This window comes from Ranitomeya imitator, chromosome 4, assembly GCF_032444005.1.
Source record: "Ranitomeya imitator isolate aRanImi1 chromosome 4, aRanImi1.pri, whole genome shotgun sequence".
In the NCBI taxonomy this organism is placed as follows: domain Eukaryota; kingdom Metazoa; phylum Chordata; class Amphibia; order Anura; family Dendrobatidae; genus Ranitomeya; species Ranitomeya imitator.
This window is the reverse complement of record NC_091285.1, coordinates 685,108,993-685,127,367: the sequence shown is the minus strand read 5'-3', so window position 1 is coordinate 685,127,367 and position 18,375 is coordinate 685,108,993. Positions and strand designations below refer to the sequence as shown.

Sequence of the window (18,375 nt, the reverse complement as noted above, 5' to 3'; positions counted from 1 at the left end):
TTCAGGCTAGTCAGCTCCTCAGGCAGTGCCGAGTTGCATAGGTAGTTGTTAGGCGCAATCCACTGCTGCTTATAGTTGTGTGAGGATAGTTCAGGTACTGCAGTCTACAGAGATTCCACGTCTCAGAGCTCGTCCTATTGTTTTTGGTTATTGCCAGATCTCTGTATGTGCGCTGATTACTGCACGCTGTGTTGCCTGATTGCCAGCCATAACAGTACAAGGAGCCCACCAATGATTCCCAATAGAGGGAAAAAAGAAATCCTGACATCATTTTTTTTTCTTAGCTCTGTCTTCAGTCTTTTTTTTCCCCTAGACATTAGAGTGCTTCAGGACACAGCTGTGGACATGGATATTCAGGCTCTGTGCTCCTCAATGGATAATCTCGTTGTAAATGTACAAAAGATTCAAGATACTATTGATCAGAAATCGATGCTAGAACCAAGAATTCCGATTCCTGATTTGTTTTTTGGTGACAGAACTAAGTTCCTGAGCTTCAGAAATAATTGTAAGCTATTTTTGGCCTTGAAACCTCATTCTTCTGGTAATCCTATTCAACAGGTTTTGATTATTATTTCTTTTTTGCGCGGCGACCCACAGGACTGGGCGTTTTCTCTTGCACCAGGAGATTCTGCATTGAGTAATGTTGATGCATTTTTCCTGGCGCTCGGATTGCTTTACGATGAGCCTAATTCAGTGGATCAGGCTGAGAAAAATCTGCTGGCTTTATGCCAGGGTCAGGATGATGTAGAAGTATATTGTCAGAAATTTAGGAAATGGTCAGTACTCACTCTGTGGAATGAATCTGCACTAGCGGCTTTGTTCAGAAAGGGTCTCTCTGAAGCTCTTAAGGATGTAATGGTGGGATTTCCTATGCCTGCTGGTTTGAATGAGTCTATGTCCTTGGCCATTCAGATCGGTCGTCGCTTGCGCGAGCGTAAATCTGTGCACCATCTGGCGGTACTGCCTGAGCGTAAACCTGAGCCTATGCAGTGCGACAGGACTATGACTAAAGTAGAACGGCAAGAACACAGACGTCTGAACAGACTGTGTTTCTATTGTGGTGATTCTACTCATGCTATTTCTAATTGTCCTAAACGCACTAGGCGGTTCGATAGCTCTGCCGTTATTGGTACTGTACAGTCCAAATTCCTTCTGTCCATTACCTTGATATGCTCTTTGTCATCATATTCTGTCATGGCGTTTGTGGATTCAGGCGCTGCCCTGAATCTGATGGATTTGGATTATGCTAAACGTTGTGGATTTTTCTTGGAGCCTTTGCGGTGTCCTATTCCGTTGAGAGGAATTGATGCTACACCTTTGGCCAAGAATAAGCCTCAGTACTGGGCCCAGCTGACCATGTGCATGGCTCCTGCACATCAGGAAGTTATTCGCTTTCTGGTACTGCATAATTTGCATGATGTGGTCGTGTTGGGGTTGCCATGGCTACAAACCCATAATCCAGTATTGGATTGGAACTCTATGTCGGTAACCAGCTGGGGTTGTCAGGGAGTACATGGTGATGTTCCATTTTTGTCTATTTCGTCATCCATTCCTTCTGACATCCCAGAGTTCTTGTCGGACTTTCAGGATGTATTTGAAGAGTCCAAGTCTGATGCCCTCCCTCCGCATAGGAATTGTGATTGTGCTATCGATTTGATTCCTGGTAGTAAATTCCCTAAGGGTCGTTTATTTAATTTGTCCGTACCTGAACACACCGCTATGCGCAGTTATGTGAAGGAGTCCCTGGAGAAGGGACATATTCGCCCATCGTCGTCACCATTGGGAGCAGGGTTCTTTTTTGTAGCCAAGAAGGATGGTTCGCTAAGACCGTGTATTGATTACCGCCTTCTTAATAAGATCACTGTTAAGTTTCAGTATCCCTTGCCATTGATTTCTGACTTGTTTGCTCGGATTAAGGGGGCTAGTTGGTTTACTAAGATTGATCTTCGTGGTGCGTATAATCTGGTGAGAATCAGGCAGGGAGATGAATGGAAAACTGCATTTAATACGCCCGAGGGTCATTTTGAGTATCTGGTGATGCCGTTCGGACTTGCCAATGCTCCATCTGTTTTTCAGTCTTTTATGCATGACATTTTCCGTGAGTATCTGGATAAATTCCTGATTGTTTACTTGGATGACATTTTGATCTTCTCAGATGATTGGGAGTCTCATGTGAAGCAAGTCAGAATGGTTTTCCAGGTACTGCGTGCTAATTCCTTGTTCGTGAAGGGATCAAAGTGTCTCTTCGGTGTGCAGAAAGTTTCATTTTTGGGGTTCATCTTTTCCCCTTCTACTATCGAGATGGATCCGGTTAAGGTTCAGGCCATCCAGGATTGGACTCAGCCGACATCTCTAAAAAGTCTGCAGAAATTCCTGGGCTTTGCTAATTTTTATCGTCGCTTCATCTGTAATTTTTCTAGCATTGCCAGACCATTGACCGATTTGACCAAGAAGGGTGCTGATTTGGTTAATTGGTCTTCTGCTGCCGTGGAAGCTTTTCAGGAGTTGAAGCGTCGTTTTTGCTGTGCCCCTGTGTTGTGTCAACCTGATGTTTCTCTTCCGTTCCAGGTCGAGGTTGATGCTTCTGAGATTGGTGCAGGGGCGGTTTTGTCACAGAGAGGTTCTGGTTGCTCAGTGTTCAAACCATGTGCTTTCTTTTCCAGGAAATTTTCTGCTGCTGAGCGTAATTATGATGTGGGCAACCGAGAGTTGCTGGCCATGAAGTGGGCATTCGAGGAGTGGCGTCATTGGCTTGAGGGTGCTAAGCATCGCGTGGTGGTATTGACTGATCATAAGAACTTGACTTATCTCGAGTCTGCCAAGCGCTTGAATCCTAGACAGGCCCGTTGGTCGTTATTTTTTGCTCGTTTTGATTTTGTGATTTCATACCTTCCGGGCTCTAAAAATGTGAAGGCGGATGCTCTGTCTAGGAGTTTTGTGCCCGACTCTCCGGGGTTATCTGAGCCGGCGAGTATCCTCAAGGAAGGAGTCATTGTGTCTGCCATCTCCCCTGATTTGCGGAGAGTGTTGCAGAAATTTCAGGCTAATAAACCTGATCGTTGTCCGGCCGAGAAACTGTTCGTCCCTGATAGGTGGACTAGTAAAGTTATCTCTGAACTTCATTGTTCGGTGCTGGCCGGTCATCCAGGAATCTTTGGTACCAGGGAGTTGGTTGCTAGATCCTTCTGGTGGCCATCTCTGTCACGGGATGTGCGTGCTTTTGTGCAGTCCTGTGGAATTTGTGCTAGGGCTAAGCCCTGCTGTTCACGTGCCAGTGGGTTGCTTTTGCCCTTGCCGGTCCCGAAGAGGCCTTGGACACATATTTCGATGGATTTCATTTCTGACCTTCCCGTTTCTCAAAAAATGTCGGTCATTTGGGTGGTCTGTGATCGCTTTTCTAAAATGGTCCATCTGGTGCCCTTGGTTAAATTGCCTTCCTCCTCTGAATTGGTGCCTTTGTTCTTCCAGCATGTGGTTCGTTTGCATGGCATTCCTGAGAATATTGTTTCTGACAGAGGTTCCCAGTTTGTCTCGAGGTTCTGGCGAGCCTTTTGTGGTAGGATGGGCATTGACCTATCTTTCTCCTCGGCCTTCCATCCTCAGACTAATAGCCAGACCGAACGAACCAATCAGACCTTGGAAACATATTTGAGATGTTTTGTTTCCGCTCACCAGGATGATTGGGTGTCATTTTTGCCGTTGGCTGAGTTCGCCCTTAATAATCGGGCCAGCTCGGCTACCTTGGTCTCTCCATTTTTCTGCAATTCTGGGTTCCATCCTCGTTTCTCTTCAGGACAGGTTGAGTCTTCGGACTGTCCTGGTGTGGATTCTGTGGTGGACAGGTTGCAGCAGATCTGGACTCAGGTAGTGGACAATTTGACCTTGTCCCAGGAGAAGGCTCAGCTTTTCGCTAATCGCAGACGCCGTGTGGGACCCCGACTTCGTGTTGGGGATTTGGTTTGGTTATCTTCTCGTCATATTCCTATGAAGGTTTCCTCTCCTAAATTTAAACCTCGTTTTATTGGTCCGTATAGGATTTCTGAGATTCTTAATCCGGTGTCTTTTCGTCTGACCCTCCCAGACTCCTTTTCCATACATAATGTATTCCATAGGTCGTTGTTGAGGAGATACGTGGCACCTATGGTTCCATCTGTGGAGCCTCCTGCCCCTGTTTTGGTGGAGGGGGAATTGGAGTATATTGTGGAGAAGATTTTGGATTCTCGTGTCTCTAGACGGAAACTCCAGTATCTGGTCAAATGGAAGGGTTATGCTCAGGAAGATAATTCCTGGGTTTTTGCCTCTGATGTCCATGCCCCAGATCTTGTTCGTGCCTTTCATGTGGCTCATCCTGGTCGGCCTGGGGGTTCTGGTGAGGGTTCGGTGACCTCTCCTCAAGGGGGGGGTACTGTTGTGAATTCTGTGGCTGAATTCACTTCTGTGGTCACAAGTGGTATTGCAGTCTCTGGGCTTCCTCCCTCAGGTGTTTTGGTGAGCTCGTTGGCTGCCTTGCTATTTAGCTCCACCTGAGTCTGTCTTCCTTGCTCCTTGTCAATGTTCCAGTGTTGGATCTGAGCTACTGCATCTTTCCTTGGGCCTGCTGCTCTGCTAGATAAGTGCTTCTAGTTTGTTTTCTGTTTTTTTCTGTCCAGCTTGCTATTGTCTTTTGCTGGAAGCTCTGAGAAGCAAAGGGGTGCACCGCCGTGCTGTTAGTTCGGCACGGTGGGTCTTTTTGCCCCTTTGCGTGGTTTTCGTTTTAGGGTTTTTTGTAGACTGCATAGTTCTCTTTGCTATCCTCGCTCTGTCTAGAATATCGGGCCTCACTTTGCTGAATCTATTTCATTCCTACGTTTGTCTTTTCATCTTGCTAACAGTCATTATATGTGGGGGGCTGCCTATTCCTTTGGGGTATTTCTCTGAGGTAAGTCAGGCTTGTATTTCTATCTTCAGGCTAGTCAGCTCCTCAGGCAGTGCCGAGTTGCATAGGTAGTTGTTAGGCGCAATCCACTGCTGTTTATAGTTGTGTGAGGATAGATCAGGTACTGCAGTCTACAGAGATTCCACGTCTCAGAGCTCGTCCTATTGTTTTTGGTTATTGCCAGATCTCTGTATGTGCGCTGATTATTGCACGCTGTGTTGCCTGATTGCCAGCCATAACAGGGGGGGTCTCTATGCGTGTGTGCAAGCATCGTCCGATGGGACTACAGGTCCCATCGGACGATGCCTGCTACAATGACAGTGATTGACACATTAGCCAATTATGGGACAGTAATAGTCCCATCATCCGGCTAATGTGTTGAATGAAAAAAAAAAAATACTCCATACATACTCCATACATACGTGCTGCATACATGCATGCTACATACATGCTACATACATACGTGCTACATACATGCTGCATATATATACGAGCTGTCACATATACGAGCTGTCACTCTGATGCAGTAACTGCTGGCGATAGCAGATCACAGGGCAGTCACACACAAAATGGTGCTGCCCTGTGATGCTGCTCTTCATTCTTACTGTTGGAGCAGTAACTGCTGACATCACCATTTCCCTCCCCTTTTGGGTGGTCTAATATCCCTGGGGCAGAGCTGCTAAATCTTACTATAGCTGCTTGAGGTCTAAAACGGAAAATGCTCCCCCTAGTGGTTAAATATGTATATTTGTAGAAAAATATATAATATTTTTCATATAGAAATGTTTGCAAACAGTGCAAACATTGCATTAATACATTTTAATTACTATTTTAAGCTTAATTTCACAAAAAAACAAAATACAAGAAAACTGGTGGCACCTTCCCTTTAAAAGGACCCCCGGGGGATCGCGGTAAAAATAATCGGGTCTCCCATAGACTTACATTGGGCTCGTTGTTCTGGTCGAGTACCCAAATATTCCAATCTGCCCGACCCGAGCAATGAGCACCCGAACATTTTAGTGCTCGCTCATTACTACTCAACTGCAAATGTGAAAGTAGCCTTAAAGGGACTCTGTCACCTGAATTTGGCGGGCTCTGTTAATGGTCAGATGGGCGGTGTTTTCTGTTCTTTCATGCACCCCTTCCTTTCCCGCTGGCCACAATATTGTCATGAATTTGATTAGGTTTCCTCCGTAGTACACGCATGCGCAGTGCAATCTCGCCTTGCGCATGCGCAGTATCCTTTGCCCAACTGCGGGCAAAGCCGAAAAGCAATAGTGCACATGTGCCGGCGCACTGTGTCCCGGAAGTATTTCGCTGTGTTCCAGGACATAGTGCATCGGCACATGCGCATTAATGCTTTTCTTTCCATTAACAGAGCCCGCCAAATTCAGGTGACAGAGTCCCTTTAATAGTCTCCATGGGATATAAAGGTGGATTCTTCATTGCGCCGCTTGAAAAAAAAGTGTCTTTATTCAACGCGTTTCAGAGCACTATGACTCCATCAGGAAACTACAACAGGATGTACACCTTTATATCCCATTTTTTTTTACTTTGGTTGAGCATGAGGAGACCGGTGGATCTGCAGTAGCTTACATTTCCATGAGCCTGTGTCAAGGCTCTGTCTGGTAAATAAATCTGATTAGAATGTATCTCCTAATACCCAGATAAGACACTACTGTGCTCTTATTTCCTTCCAGCTTTTTACTTAATTGTCTCCAGGGGAGGCTAGAAGCTGCCATAACCCAATTGGTTCTGCTACATACAGGCAATGATCAGATCGTGATCTGCAGCAGCAGAATAGTGAGTGCACCAGCAGAATAGTGAGTGCAGCTCTGGGGTATAATACAGGGTGTAACTCAGGATCAGTAATGTAATGTATGTACACAGTGACTGCACCAGCAGATTAGTGAGTGCAGCTCTGGAGTATAATACAGGAGGTAACTCAGGATCAGTAATGTAATGTATGTACACAGTGACTGCACCAGCAGAATAGTGAGTGCAGCTCTGGGGTATAATACAGGATGTAACTCAGGATCAGTAATGTAATGTATGTACACAGTGACTGCACCAGCAGAATAGTGAGTGCAGCTCTGGAATATAATGCAGGATCAGTAATGTATGTACATAGTGACTACACCAGCAGAATAGTAAGTACAGCTCTGGAGTATAATACAGGATGTAACTGAGAATCAGTAATGTAATGTATGTACACAGTGAGTGCACCAGCAGAATAGTGAGTGCAGCTCTGGAGTATAATACAGGATGTAACTCAACATCAGTAATGTATGTACACAGTAAATGCACCAGCAGAATAGTGAGTGCAGCTCTGGAATATAATGCAGGATGTTACTCATGATCAGTAGAGGATCAGTAATGTAATGTATGTACATACATAGTGATTGCACCAGTAAAATCGTGAGTGCAGCTCTGGGGTATAATACAGGATGTAACTCAGGATCAGTAATGTAATGTATGTACACAGTGACTGCACCAGCAGAATAGTGAGTGCAGCTCTGGGGTATAATACAGGATGTAACTCAGGATCAGTAATGTATGTACACAGTGACTGCACCAGCAGAAGAGTGAGTGCAGCTCTGGGGTATAATACAGGATGTAACTCAGGATCAGTAATGTAATGTATGTACATAGTGAATGTACCAGCAGAATAGTGAGTGCAGCTCTGGGGTATAATACAGGATGTAACTCAGGATCAGTAATGTAATGTATGTACACAGTGACTGCACCAGCAGAATAGTGAGTGCAGCTCTGGGGTATAATACAGGATGTAACTCAGGATCAGTAATGTAATGTATGTACATAGTGAATGTACCAGCAGAATAGTGAGTGCAGCTCTGGGGTATAATACAGGATGTAACTCAGGATCAGTAATGTAATGTATGTACACAGTGACTGCACCAGCAGAATAGTGAGTGCAGCTCTGGGGTATAATAAAGGATGTAACTCAGGATCAGTAATGTAATGTATGTACACAGTGACTGCACCAGCAGAATAGTGAGTCCAGCTCTGGAGTATAATAAAGGATGTAACTCATGATCAGTCCAGGATAAGTAATGTAATGTACTGTATGTACACATATTGTAATTGTATTTGTTATGTGTTAATACAAATACATATTTACTGTATCGTTTTCCATGCAGAAAATCTTACAAACATGGTTTTATTTTTTTACCCCAGAGGTACAATTGTGGAGACCATTGATTCGTCTGTGTCCCAAAATTCAGGTAATATAAAATGAAATTAAATGTTAGGGTGTAAATACATTTCTCATATCTTTCTTGTAGTGGTTGGCTTTCATATTAGTATTGTTGTAGTTTCCCATAATCTGCTTCACATTTTTTATTAATAACTAAGTGTGAGGGAACTTATAGGTCAAGAGGGGACGTGATCTACAGAACGTCTAATTTATGACAAACTGTGGCATTACATTTGCTAGAAATCTCATAAAAAAAGAGCAAAAAGTGAATATATTTAAAAACAAAAAGCAGGCTTATAACACAAAACCAGACAAATTCTCATGTAGTGAGTTGTGCTGTAAGTGAGGTGACTGGAGTTCATCATCTATGAACTCCGGTGACCTTCCTTATGCCACCGTTACACACTGCAGCACCGTTCTCACGCTCCTGTCTCATAGTCAGCCGGCTGGTGTGAATAACTGATGTGACCGCTATCCAAATCATCCAGATGATCATGGTACATGCTCATTAAAGGATTATGATTGGACAGGTGAGGAATATGGTGTTTTATTATTTTTTGTCTTTTACAGGGGACGTGGGCTTCAGTGGATTATCGTCTCGTAGGTCAGTTGAGGGCAATGGTGTTTTTTTTTTTTTCTTTTACAGGGGACATGGGAATAAGTGTATTAGGCGTATTGGTGAGTATAACTTTTTATTTTTATTTCAAATAAAGGTGTCAGTGTCTTTATTTCAATTAAAATACCTAATTCTGGGGTTAGCAATGACGTTATCTTTTAGAAGCCTCTCCTTTACTAACCCCTAGGCTTTATGTCAGCGGCCATAAAACAACTGACATCAACCCCAAACCTATTACCCCACTTGCCACCGCACCAGGGCAAGTAGAAAGAGCCGGACAAAGTGCAACAATTGGTGCATCTAATAGGTTTGCCTTTTCCAGGGCAGCTGCGATCTGCTTTTTTTAGGCAGGGGAGGGCCAATGTCCATGGCCCCTTCCCAGTCTTAGAATGCTAGTTCCCAACTGTCTGCTATAGCTTTGCTGGTTGTCTAAAATAGGCAGAACCCCATGTCATTTTTTTATTTATTTATTTAAAGAATTTTAAAAAATAGCGTGCAACCACTCTATTCTTGATAATCAGCCATGATAACTGTTATGAAATAGATTCAGCAAAGTGAGGCCCGACTTTCTTAACAGAGCGAGGATAGGAAAGGTAACTTTGAGGTCTACACAAAACCCTAAAGAAAACCACGCAAAGGGGGCAAAAAGACCCTCTGTACCGAACTAACGGCATCGAGGTACACCCTTTGCGTCCCAGAGCTTCCAGCAAACAATTAGACAAGCTGGACAGAAAAAATAGCAAACAAATAGCAAAGAAGAACTTAGCTATGCAGAGCAGCAGGCCACAGGAATGATCCAGGGAAAAACAAGTCAAACACTGGAACATTGACAGGAAGCCAGGATCAAAGCATTAGGTGGAGTTAAGTAGAGCAGCACCTAACGACCTCACCACATCACCTGAGGGAGGAAACTCAGAAGCCGCAGTACCACTTTCCTCCACCAACGGAAGCTCACAGAGAGAATCAGCCGACGTACCACTTGTGACCACAGGAGGGAGCTCTGCCACAGAATTCACAACAGTACCCACCCCCCTTGAGGAGGGGTCACCGAACCCTCCCCAGAGCCCCCAGGCCGACCAGGATGAGCCACATGAAAGGCACGAACAAGATCGGGAGCATGGACATCAGAGGCAAAAACCCAAGAATTATCTTCCTGAGCATAACCCTTCCATTTAACCAGATACTGGAGTTTCCGTCTTGAAACACGAGAATCCAAAATCTTCTCCACAATATACTCCAACTCCCCCTCCACCAAAACCGGGGCAGGAGGGTCAACAGATGGAACCACAGGCGCCACGTATCTCCGCAACAACGACCTATGGAATACGTTATGTATGGAAAAAGAATCTGGAAGGGTCAGACGAAAAGACACAGGATTAAGAACCTCAGAAATCCTATATGGACCAATGAAACGAGGTTTAAACTTAGGAGAGGAAACCTTCATAGGAATATGACGAGAAGATAACCAAACCAGATCCCCAACACGAAGTCGGGGACCCACACAGCGTCTGCGATTAGCGAAACGTTGAGCCTTCTCTTGGGACAAGGTCAAATTGTCCACTACATGAGTCCAAATCTGCTGCAACCTGTCCACCACAGTATCCACACCAGGACAGTCCGAAGACTCAACCTGTCCTGAAGAGAAACGAGGATGGAACCCAGAGTTGCAGAAAAATGGCAAAACCAAGGTAGCCGAGCTGGCCCGATTATTAAGGGCGAACTCAGCCAAAGGCAAAAAGGACACTCAGTCATCCTGATCAGCAGAAACAAAGCATCTCAGATATGTTTCCAAGGTCTGATTGGTTCGTTCGGTCTGGCCATTAGTCTGAGGATGGAAAGCCGAGGAAAAAGACAAGTCAATGCCCATCCTACCACAAAAGGCTCGCCAAAACCTCGAAACAAACTGGGAACCTCTGTCAGAAACGATATTCTCTGGAATGCCATGTAAACGAACCACATGCTGAAAGAACAATGGCACCAAATCAGAGGAGGAAGGCAATTTAGACAAGGGTACCAGATGGACCATCTTAGAAAAGCGATCACAGACCACCCAAATGACTGACATCTTTTGAGAAACAGGAAGTTCTGAAATAAAATCCATAGAGATATGTGTCCAAGGCCTCTTCGGACCGGCAAGGGCAAAAGCAACCCACTGGCACGAGAACAGCAGGGCTTATCCCGAGCACAAATCCCACAGGACTGCACAAAAGTACGCACATCCCGCGACAGAGATGGCCACCAAAAAGATCTAGCCACTAACTCTCTGGTACCAAAGATTCCAGGATGACCAGCCAACACCGAACAATGAACCTCAGAGATAACTTTATTCGTCCACCTATCAGGGACAGTTTCTCCGCTGGACAACGATCAGGTTTATTAGCCTGAAATTTTTGCAGCACCCGCCACAAATCAGGGGAGATGGCAGACACAATTACTCCTTCCTTGAGGATACCCGCCGGCTCAGACAAACCCGGAGAGTCGGGCACAAAACTCCTAGACAGAGCATCCGCCTTCACATTTTTAGAGCCCGGAAGGTACGAAATCACAAAGTCAAAACGGGCAAAAAACAGCGACCAACGAGCCTGTCTAGGATTCAACCGCTTGGCAGACTCGAGATAAGTCAAGTTCTTATGATCAGTCAATACTACATAGTAACATAGTAACATAGTAACATAGTTAGTAAGGCCGAAAAAAGACATTTGTCCATCCAGTTCAGCCTATATTCCATCATAATAAATACCCAGATCTACGTCCTTCTACAGAACCTAATAATTGTATGATACAATATTGTTCTGCTCCAGGAAGACATCCAGTCCTCTCTTGAACCCCTCGACTGAGTTCGCCATCACCACCTCCTCAGGCAAGCAATTCCAGATTCTCACTGCCCTAACAGTAAAGAATCCTCTTCTATGTTGGTGGAAAAACCTTCTCTCCTCCAGACGCAAAGAATGCCCCCTTGTGCCCGTCACCTTCCTTGGTATAAACAGATCCTCAGCGAGATATTTGTATTGTCCCCTTATATACTTATACATGGTTATTAGATCGCCCCTCAGTCGTCTTTTTTCTAGACTAAATAATCCTAATTTCGCTAATCTATCTGGGTATTGTAGTTCTCCCATCCCCTTTATTAATTTTGTTGCCCTCCTTTGTACTCTCTCTAGTTCCATTATATCCTTCCTGAGCACCGGTGCCCAAAACTGGACACAGTACTCCATGTGCGGTCTAACTAGGGATTTGTACAGAGGCAGTATAATGCTCTCATCATGTGTATCCAGACCTCTTTTAATGCACCCCATGATCCTGTTTGCCTTGGCAGCTGCTGCCTGGCACTGGCTGCTCCAGGTAAGTTTATCATTAACTAGGATCCCCAAGTCCTTCTCCCTGTCAGATTTACCCAGTGGTTTCCCGTTCAGTGTGTAATGGTGATATTGATTCCCTCTTCCCATGTGTATAACCTTACATTTATCATTGTTAAACCTCATCTGCCACCTTTCAGCCCAAGTTTCCAACTTATCCAGATCCATCTGTAGCAGAATACTATCTTCTCTTGTATTAACTGCTTTACATAGTTTTGTATCATCTGCAAATATCGATATTTTACTGTGTAAACCTTCTACCAGATCATTAATGAATATGTTGAAGAGAACAGGTCCCAATACTGACCCCTGCGGTACCCCACTGGTCACAGCGACCCAGTTAGAGACTATACCATTTATAACCACCCTCTGCTTTCTATCACTAAGCCAGTTACTAACCCATTTACACACATTTTCCCCCAGACCAAGCATTCTCATTTTGTGTACCAACCTCTTGTGCGGCACGGTATCAAACGCTTTGGAAAAATCGAGATATACCACGTCCAATGACTCACCGTGGTCCAGTCTATAGCTTACCTCTTCATAAAAACTGATTAGATTGGTTTGACAGGAGCGATTTCTCATAAACCCATGCTGATATGGAGTTAAACAGTTATTCTCATTGAGATAATCCAGAATAACATCCCTCAGAAACCCTTCAAATATTTTACCAACAATAGAGGTTAGACTTACTGGCCTATAATTTCCAGGTTCACTTTTAGAGCCCTTTTTGAATATTGGCACCACATTTGCTATGCGCCAGTCCTGCGGAACAGACCCTGTCGCTATAGAGTCACTAAAAATAAGAAATAATGGTTTATCTATTACATTACTTAGTTCTCTTAGTACTCGTGGGTGTATGCCATCCGGACCCGGAGATTTATCTATTTTAATCTTATTTAGCCGGTTTCGCACCTCTTCTTGGGTTAGATTGGTGACCCTTAATATAGGGTTTTCATTGTTTCTTGGGATTTCACCTAGCATTTCATTTTCCACCGTGAATACCGTGGAGAAGAAGGTGTTTAATATGTTAGCTTTTTCCTCGTCATCTACAACCATTCTTTCCTCATTATTTTTTAAGGGGCCTACATTTTCAGTTTTTATTCTTTTACTATTGATATAGTTGAAGAACAGTTTGGGATTAGTTTTACTCTCCTTAGCAATGTGCTTCTCTGTTTCCTTTTTGGCAGCTTTAATTAGTTTTTTAGATAAAGTATTTTTCTCCCTATAGTTTTTTAGAGCTTCAATGGTGCCATCCTGCTTTAGTAGTGCAAATGCTTTCTTTTTACTGTTAATTGCCTGTCTTACTTCTTTGTTTAGCCACATTGGGTTTTTCCTATTTCTAGTCCTTTTATTCCCACAAGGTATAAACCGCTTACACTGCCTATTTAGGATGTTCTTAAACATTTCCCATTTATTATCTGTATTCTCATTTCTGAGGATATTGTCCCAGTCTACCAGATTAAGGGCATCTCTAAGCTGTTCAAACTTTGCCTTCCTAAAGTTCAATGTTTTTGTGACTCCCTGACAAGTCCCCCTAGTGAAAGACAGGTGAAACTGCACAATATTGTGGTCGCTATTTCCTAAATGCCCAACCACCTGCAGATTTGTTATTCTGTCAGGTCTATTAGATAGTATTAGGTCTAAAAGTGCTGCTCCTCTGGTTGGATTCTGCACCAATTGTGAAAGATAATTTTTCTTGGTTATTAGCAGAAACCTGTTGCCTTTATGGGTTTCACAGGTTTCTGTTTCCCAGTTAATATCCGGGTAGTTAAAGTCCCCCATAACCAGGACCTCATTATGGGTTGCAGCTTCATCTATCTGCTTTAGAAGTAGACTTTCCATGCTTTCTGTTATATTTGGGGGTTTGTAACAGACCCCAATGAGAATTTTGTTACCATTTTTCCCTCCATGAATTTCGACCCATACGGACTTGACATCCTCATTCCCTTCGCTAATATCCTCCCTTAAAGTGGACTTTAGACAAGACTTTACATAGAGACAAACCCCTCCTCCTCTCCGATTTTTACGATCCTTTCTAAACAGACTGTAACCCTGTAAGTTAACTGCCCAGTCATAGCTTTCATCTAACCATGTCTCGGTTATTCCCACTATGTCAAAGTTACCTGTAGATATTTCTGCTTCTAGTTCTTCCATCTTGTTTGTCAGGCTTCTGGCGTTTGCGAGCATGCAGTTTAGAGGATTTTGTTTTGTTCCAATCTCCTCACTGTGGATTGTTTTAGAAATGTTCTTACCTCCCTTCTGAGTATGTTTTCCTGGGTCATCTTTGTTCGAGTCTAATGTTTTTCTTCCCGTCCCCTCCACCACGCAATGCTTAGCTCCTTCAAGCCAATGACGCCACTCCTCGAATGCCCACTTCATGGCCAGCAACTCTCGGTTGCCCACATCATAATTTCGCTCAGCAGGCGAAAACTTCCTGGAAAAAAAAGCGCATGGTTTCATCACTGAGCAATCAGAACCTCTCTGCGACAAAACAGCCCCTGCTCCAATCTCAGAAGCATCAACCTCGACCTGGAACGGAAGAGAAACATCAGGTTGACACAACACAGGGGCAGAAGAAAAACGACGCTTCAACTCTTGAAAAGCTTCCACAGCAGCAGAAGACCAATTGACCACATCAGCACCCTTCTTGGTCAAATCGGTCAATGGTTTGGCAATACTAGAAAAATTGCAGATGAAGCGACGATAAAAATTAGCAAAGCCCAGGAACTTTTGCAGACTTTTCAGAGATGTCGGCTGAGTCCAATCACGGATGGCTTGGACCTTAACAGGGTCCATCTCGATAGTAGAAGGGGAAAAGATGAACCCCAAAAATGAAACCTTCTGCACACCAAAGAGACACTTTGATCCCTTCACAAACAAAGAATTAGCACGCAGGACCTGAAAAACCATTCTGACCTGCTTTACATGAGACTCCCAATCATCTGAGAAGATCAAAATGTCATCCAAGTACACAATCAGGAATTTATCTAGGTACTCTCGGAAGATGTCATGCATAAAGTACTGAAACACTGATGGAGCATTGGCAAGTCCGAATGGCATCACGAGATACTCAAAATGACCCTCGGGCGTATTAAATGCAGTTTTCCATTGATGTTACTTCTTCTCACTGATAGTTGCGCCCAAATCAAGTACACATTTGCAATCAGATACAAACACATGGCTATATCCACATGACACGCATATAATATATTGATCAAATATACCTATATAGCAGTTTATATTTGTAGATAACGTCAAAGTATACTCAGGGGGTCAGATTAATTCACCGTAATTGGATATACACAGATACATAGATAGTAGGTTCCTGACTTAAACCTAGGTCAGGAAAGGCAATAGGCTCCTCGATTAGGGACAACAGATCAAATGAAGCAGCAATATTTTGTTGCTCATTAAGGCCTTCCGGAGCAAGAGTCCGCAATCTGTAGATCCATTGACATTCCTTCTGTAATAAAAGTCTATTCCAGTCACCCCCACGTGAATTGCGATGTATCACTTCCAAAATACAGAACGATACAGCATTGAGATCACTGTTATGAATCTTCCTGACACGTCTAGCCACGGGTGTCTCTCTACAGTGTTTGATGTCACCAAGATGTTCCCCCACACATCTTCGTAATTCCCTTTTCGTTTTTTTCACATAATTACGTGGGCACGTGCATGTGGCCTGAGGCAGTTCCCTTGAAAGACTTGCCCTTCCTAATCCATGGACAAAATTTGTACCCTCCCCATTTTTAGGTACCACAGGGCTTATGATCCAGCCATGTCCCTTGTTGCGGGGATCTCTGATAAAAGCTGTGGACCAAACAGTCCTTGAGAGACCTCCTTTTCCAATATGTGACTTTGGGGGTAACCCGAAGATATCCTATCAATTCCGGATCTGCTCTCAAGATTCCCCAGTGTTTTCTAAAAATATTGAAAACTGCCCTGGATTGATTGTCAAATGTTTCAATGATACTGGGTATGTCCATTGCATCATCCCTGTGTCTCGGATGTAATAATTTATGTCGATTTTGCCAGGCCGCATGATCCCATGCTTGGTCTACAACATCCCAAGGATACCCTCTTTTTGAGAATCTCTTACTGCGATCATGTGCCTGAACCCCAAAGTCACAGTTTTCAGAACAATCCCATTTAATGTGTAGAAACTGCCCTTTTGGTATACCCCTTTTCAGGGGAACTGGGTGGTGGCTGTCCCAGCGTAGGAGAATATTAGTTGACGTTGGCTTCCTAAATGTTTTAGTGGTGATGCGCCCATCCTCACCTATACTTATTGTGAGGTCTAAGAATGCAAAACTTTCCCTGTGTATCTCTTCTGCAAATCTCATTCCGATCTCATTATTTTTAAGTTCTTTAGTGAATTGTTGGAACTCATTAAGCGAGCCCGTCCATAAAATAAAGACATCTTCTATAAATCTAAACCATAACAATATTTTGTGGTACCACCATTTGTCTTCCAGGAAAACCATAGTCTCCTCCCACCAGCCCAGGAAGAGATTAGCATACGATGGGGCACAGGGGCTCCCCATCGCTGTCCCCCTGAGCTGGTGGTAGGTCTTGCCATTAAACAAGAAGTAGTTATGAGTGAGTATATAGGTCAAAAGATCAACAATGAGCTGATTATGCCTAGAAAGCTGGGTAGCCCTGGTATTCAGATGATAAATGATCCCCCTGATTCCAGCCCAATGAGGAATGCTGCTGTATAATGCTTCCACATCAATTGATGCAAGGTATGTATCCTTATTTACATTGATTCCTTCCAGTCTTACCAATAGATCCAATGTGTCCCTCAGATACGATGGCAGAGAGGTCACAAATGAGGCGAAGAATGTGATCTACATAGATTCCAAAATTTTGTCCAATAGAGTCAACTCCTGACACAATTGGTCACCCTTTCAATGGTGACAGCCCCTTGTGAATTTTAGGTAAGGCATCGAAGGCTGTAATCAGAGAAAACTTGGGCAAAAGAAACTCATATTCACCCTTACTTATCAATCTGAGACTCAAACCCTCATCAAGAATGGAAGTGAGGGTGTCAAGATAAATCGACGTTGGATCCTCCCTTAGGACTTCATATGTGTCCCTATCACACACATGGCACATGGTAAGGTATTGTTCATGGTTAAGAATCACCACGTTTTCCCCCTTATCTAATGGTTTAATTATGATTTCCATGTTCCTTTCAAGGGAGGAAAGGGCCTCCATTTCAGGATATAACAAACTAGTAGTCATTCCCTCTTTCTGTTTCAGCGGATGTAATCTTGCAAGTTCATCCTCCACAACCTTTACAAAAATATCAACACTATCCAGATCAATATTGGGGGGCAACTTGGTACTCTTTTTCTTCAAATTCTTGATGGGTCCCTGACTCTTGTCACGTTCATTTTCATTCAAGAGATGTCAGATGGTTTACTGTCTCCAGCTCAGTCTCTTCAATACCTAGTATTTCACATCGCTCCCTGTTCTTATGGGAGTAGAATTTGTGCCATTTCAACTTGCGTGCAAAAAGGTTCAAATCCTTAACCCAGTTAAAGGCATTAAATGATGTAGTGGGGACAAAAGACAGACCTCTAAGCAAAATATTGTATTCATGTTGAGTTAAAGTATATTTTGTCAGATTCACAATTTCATTTGATAACGGCCCTCTTAGTTCACTCTGTTTCTCAATTGATAACCGAGTGGGGCCTTTTGCTCCAAAAAAGACGAAGAGACTTATGAGGACGAGGGTAAAGCAGGTATGGGGCATAACTGATTTGCCTCTACAGTATTTACTGGTAGTATATTTGTTCCTGGGGTGTGGCTGTCATTGGTCTATTTGTCAGTGTACTTGGTGCCATAGATGTATGATAGTCCCGACCCTGCCATCTGTGCCTGTATCCTCTTCCCCGCTCTCTGCCTCTAACTCTCCACAGTCCCCTTGATGTGGATCTCTCCCTATCTGAATTGTCAGTTTCCAAAGATGAAATATCTGTGTGGGCCCTCGATTGATTTGCTACAAAATTGTATGCTCTATTGTTTTTGAAATCATTAAGATCTCTAAGGAACTGATTATTTTTCCTATCTTTAATGTTACTCTGAAATTTTTCCACTGAAAGTTGTAGACTTGTTTCTCTTCTTGCAAATTCAGGGTCCGACTTGTGCAGGAGAGTTCTCTCTATAAGTGTATTCAATATTTTGCTGGTTCTGTCAAAGTTAACATTTTCCTCCTCCAAGAGGAGTTTCATGAATCTACACGATGACGCAGTAGACT

General features: G+C 43.6%; 1 protein-coding gene across 1 annotated transcript in view; it reads left to right on the top strand.

Moving 5' to 3' along the window:
- The window catches only part of LOC138674696 (uncharacterized), a 229,635-nt gene that overhangs the window by 193,074 nt on the left and 18,186 nt on the right, over nt 1-18,375 (top strand). Inside the window, exon 6 of the mRNA XM_069762512.1 lies at nt 8,114-8,160. Within this exon, the coding sequence (XP_069618613.1) occupies nt 8,114-8,160 (47 nt within the window). The remainder of the gene's footprint in view (nt 1-8,113; nt 8,161-18,375) is intronic.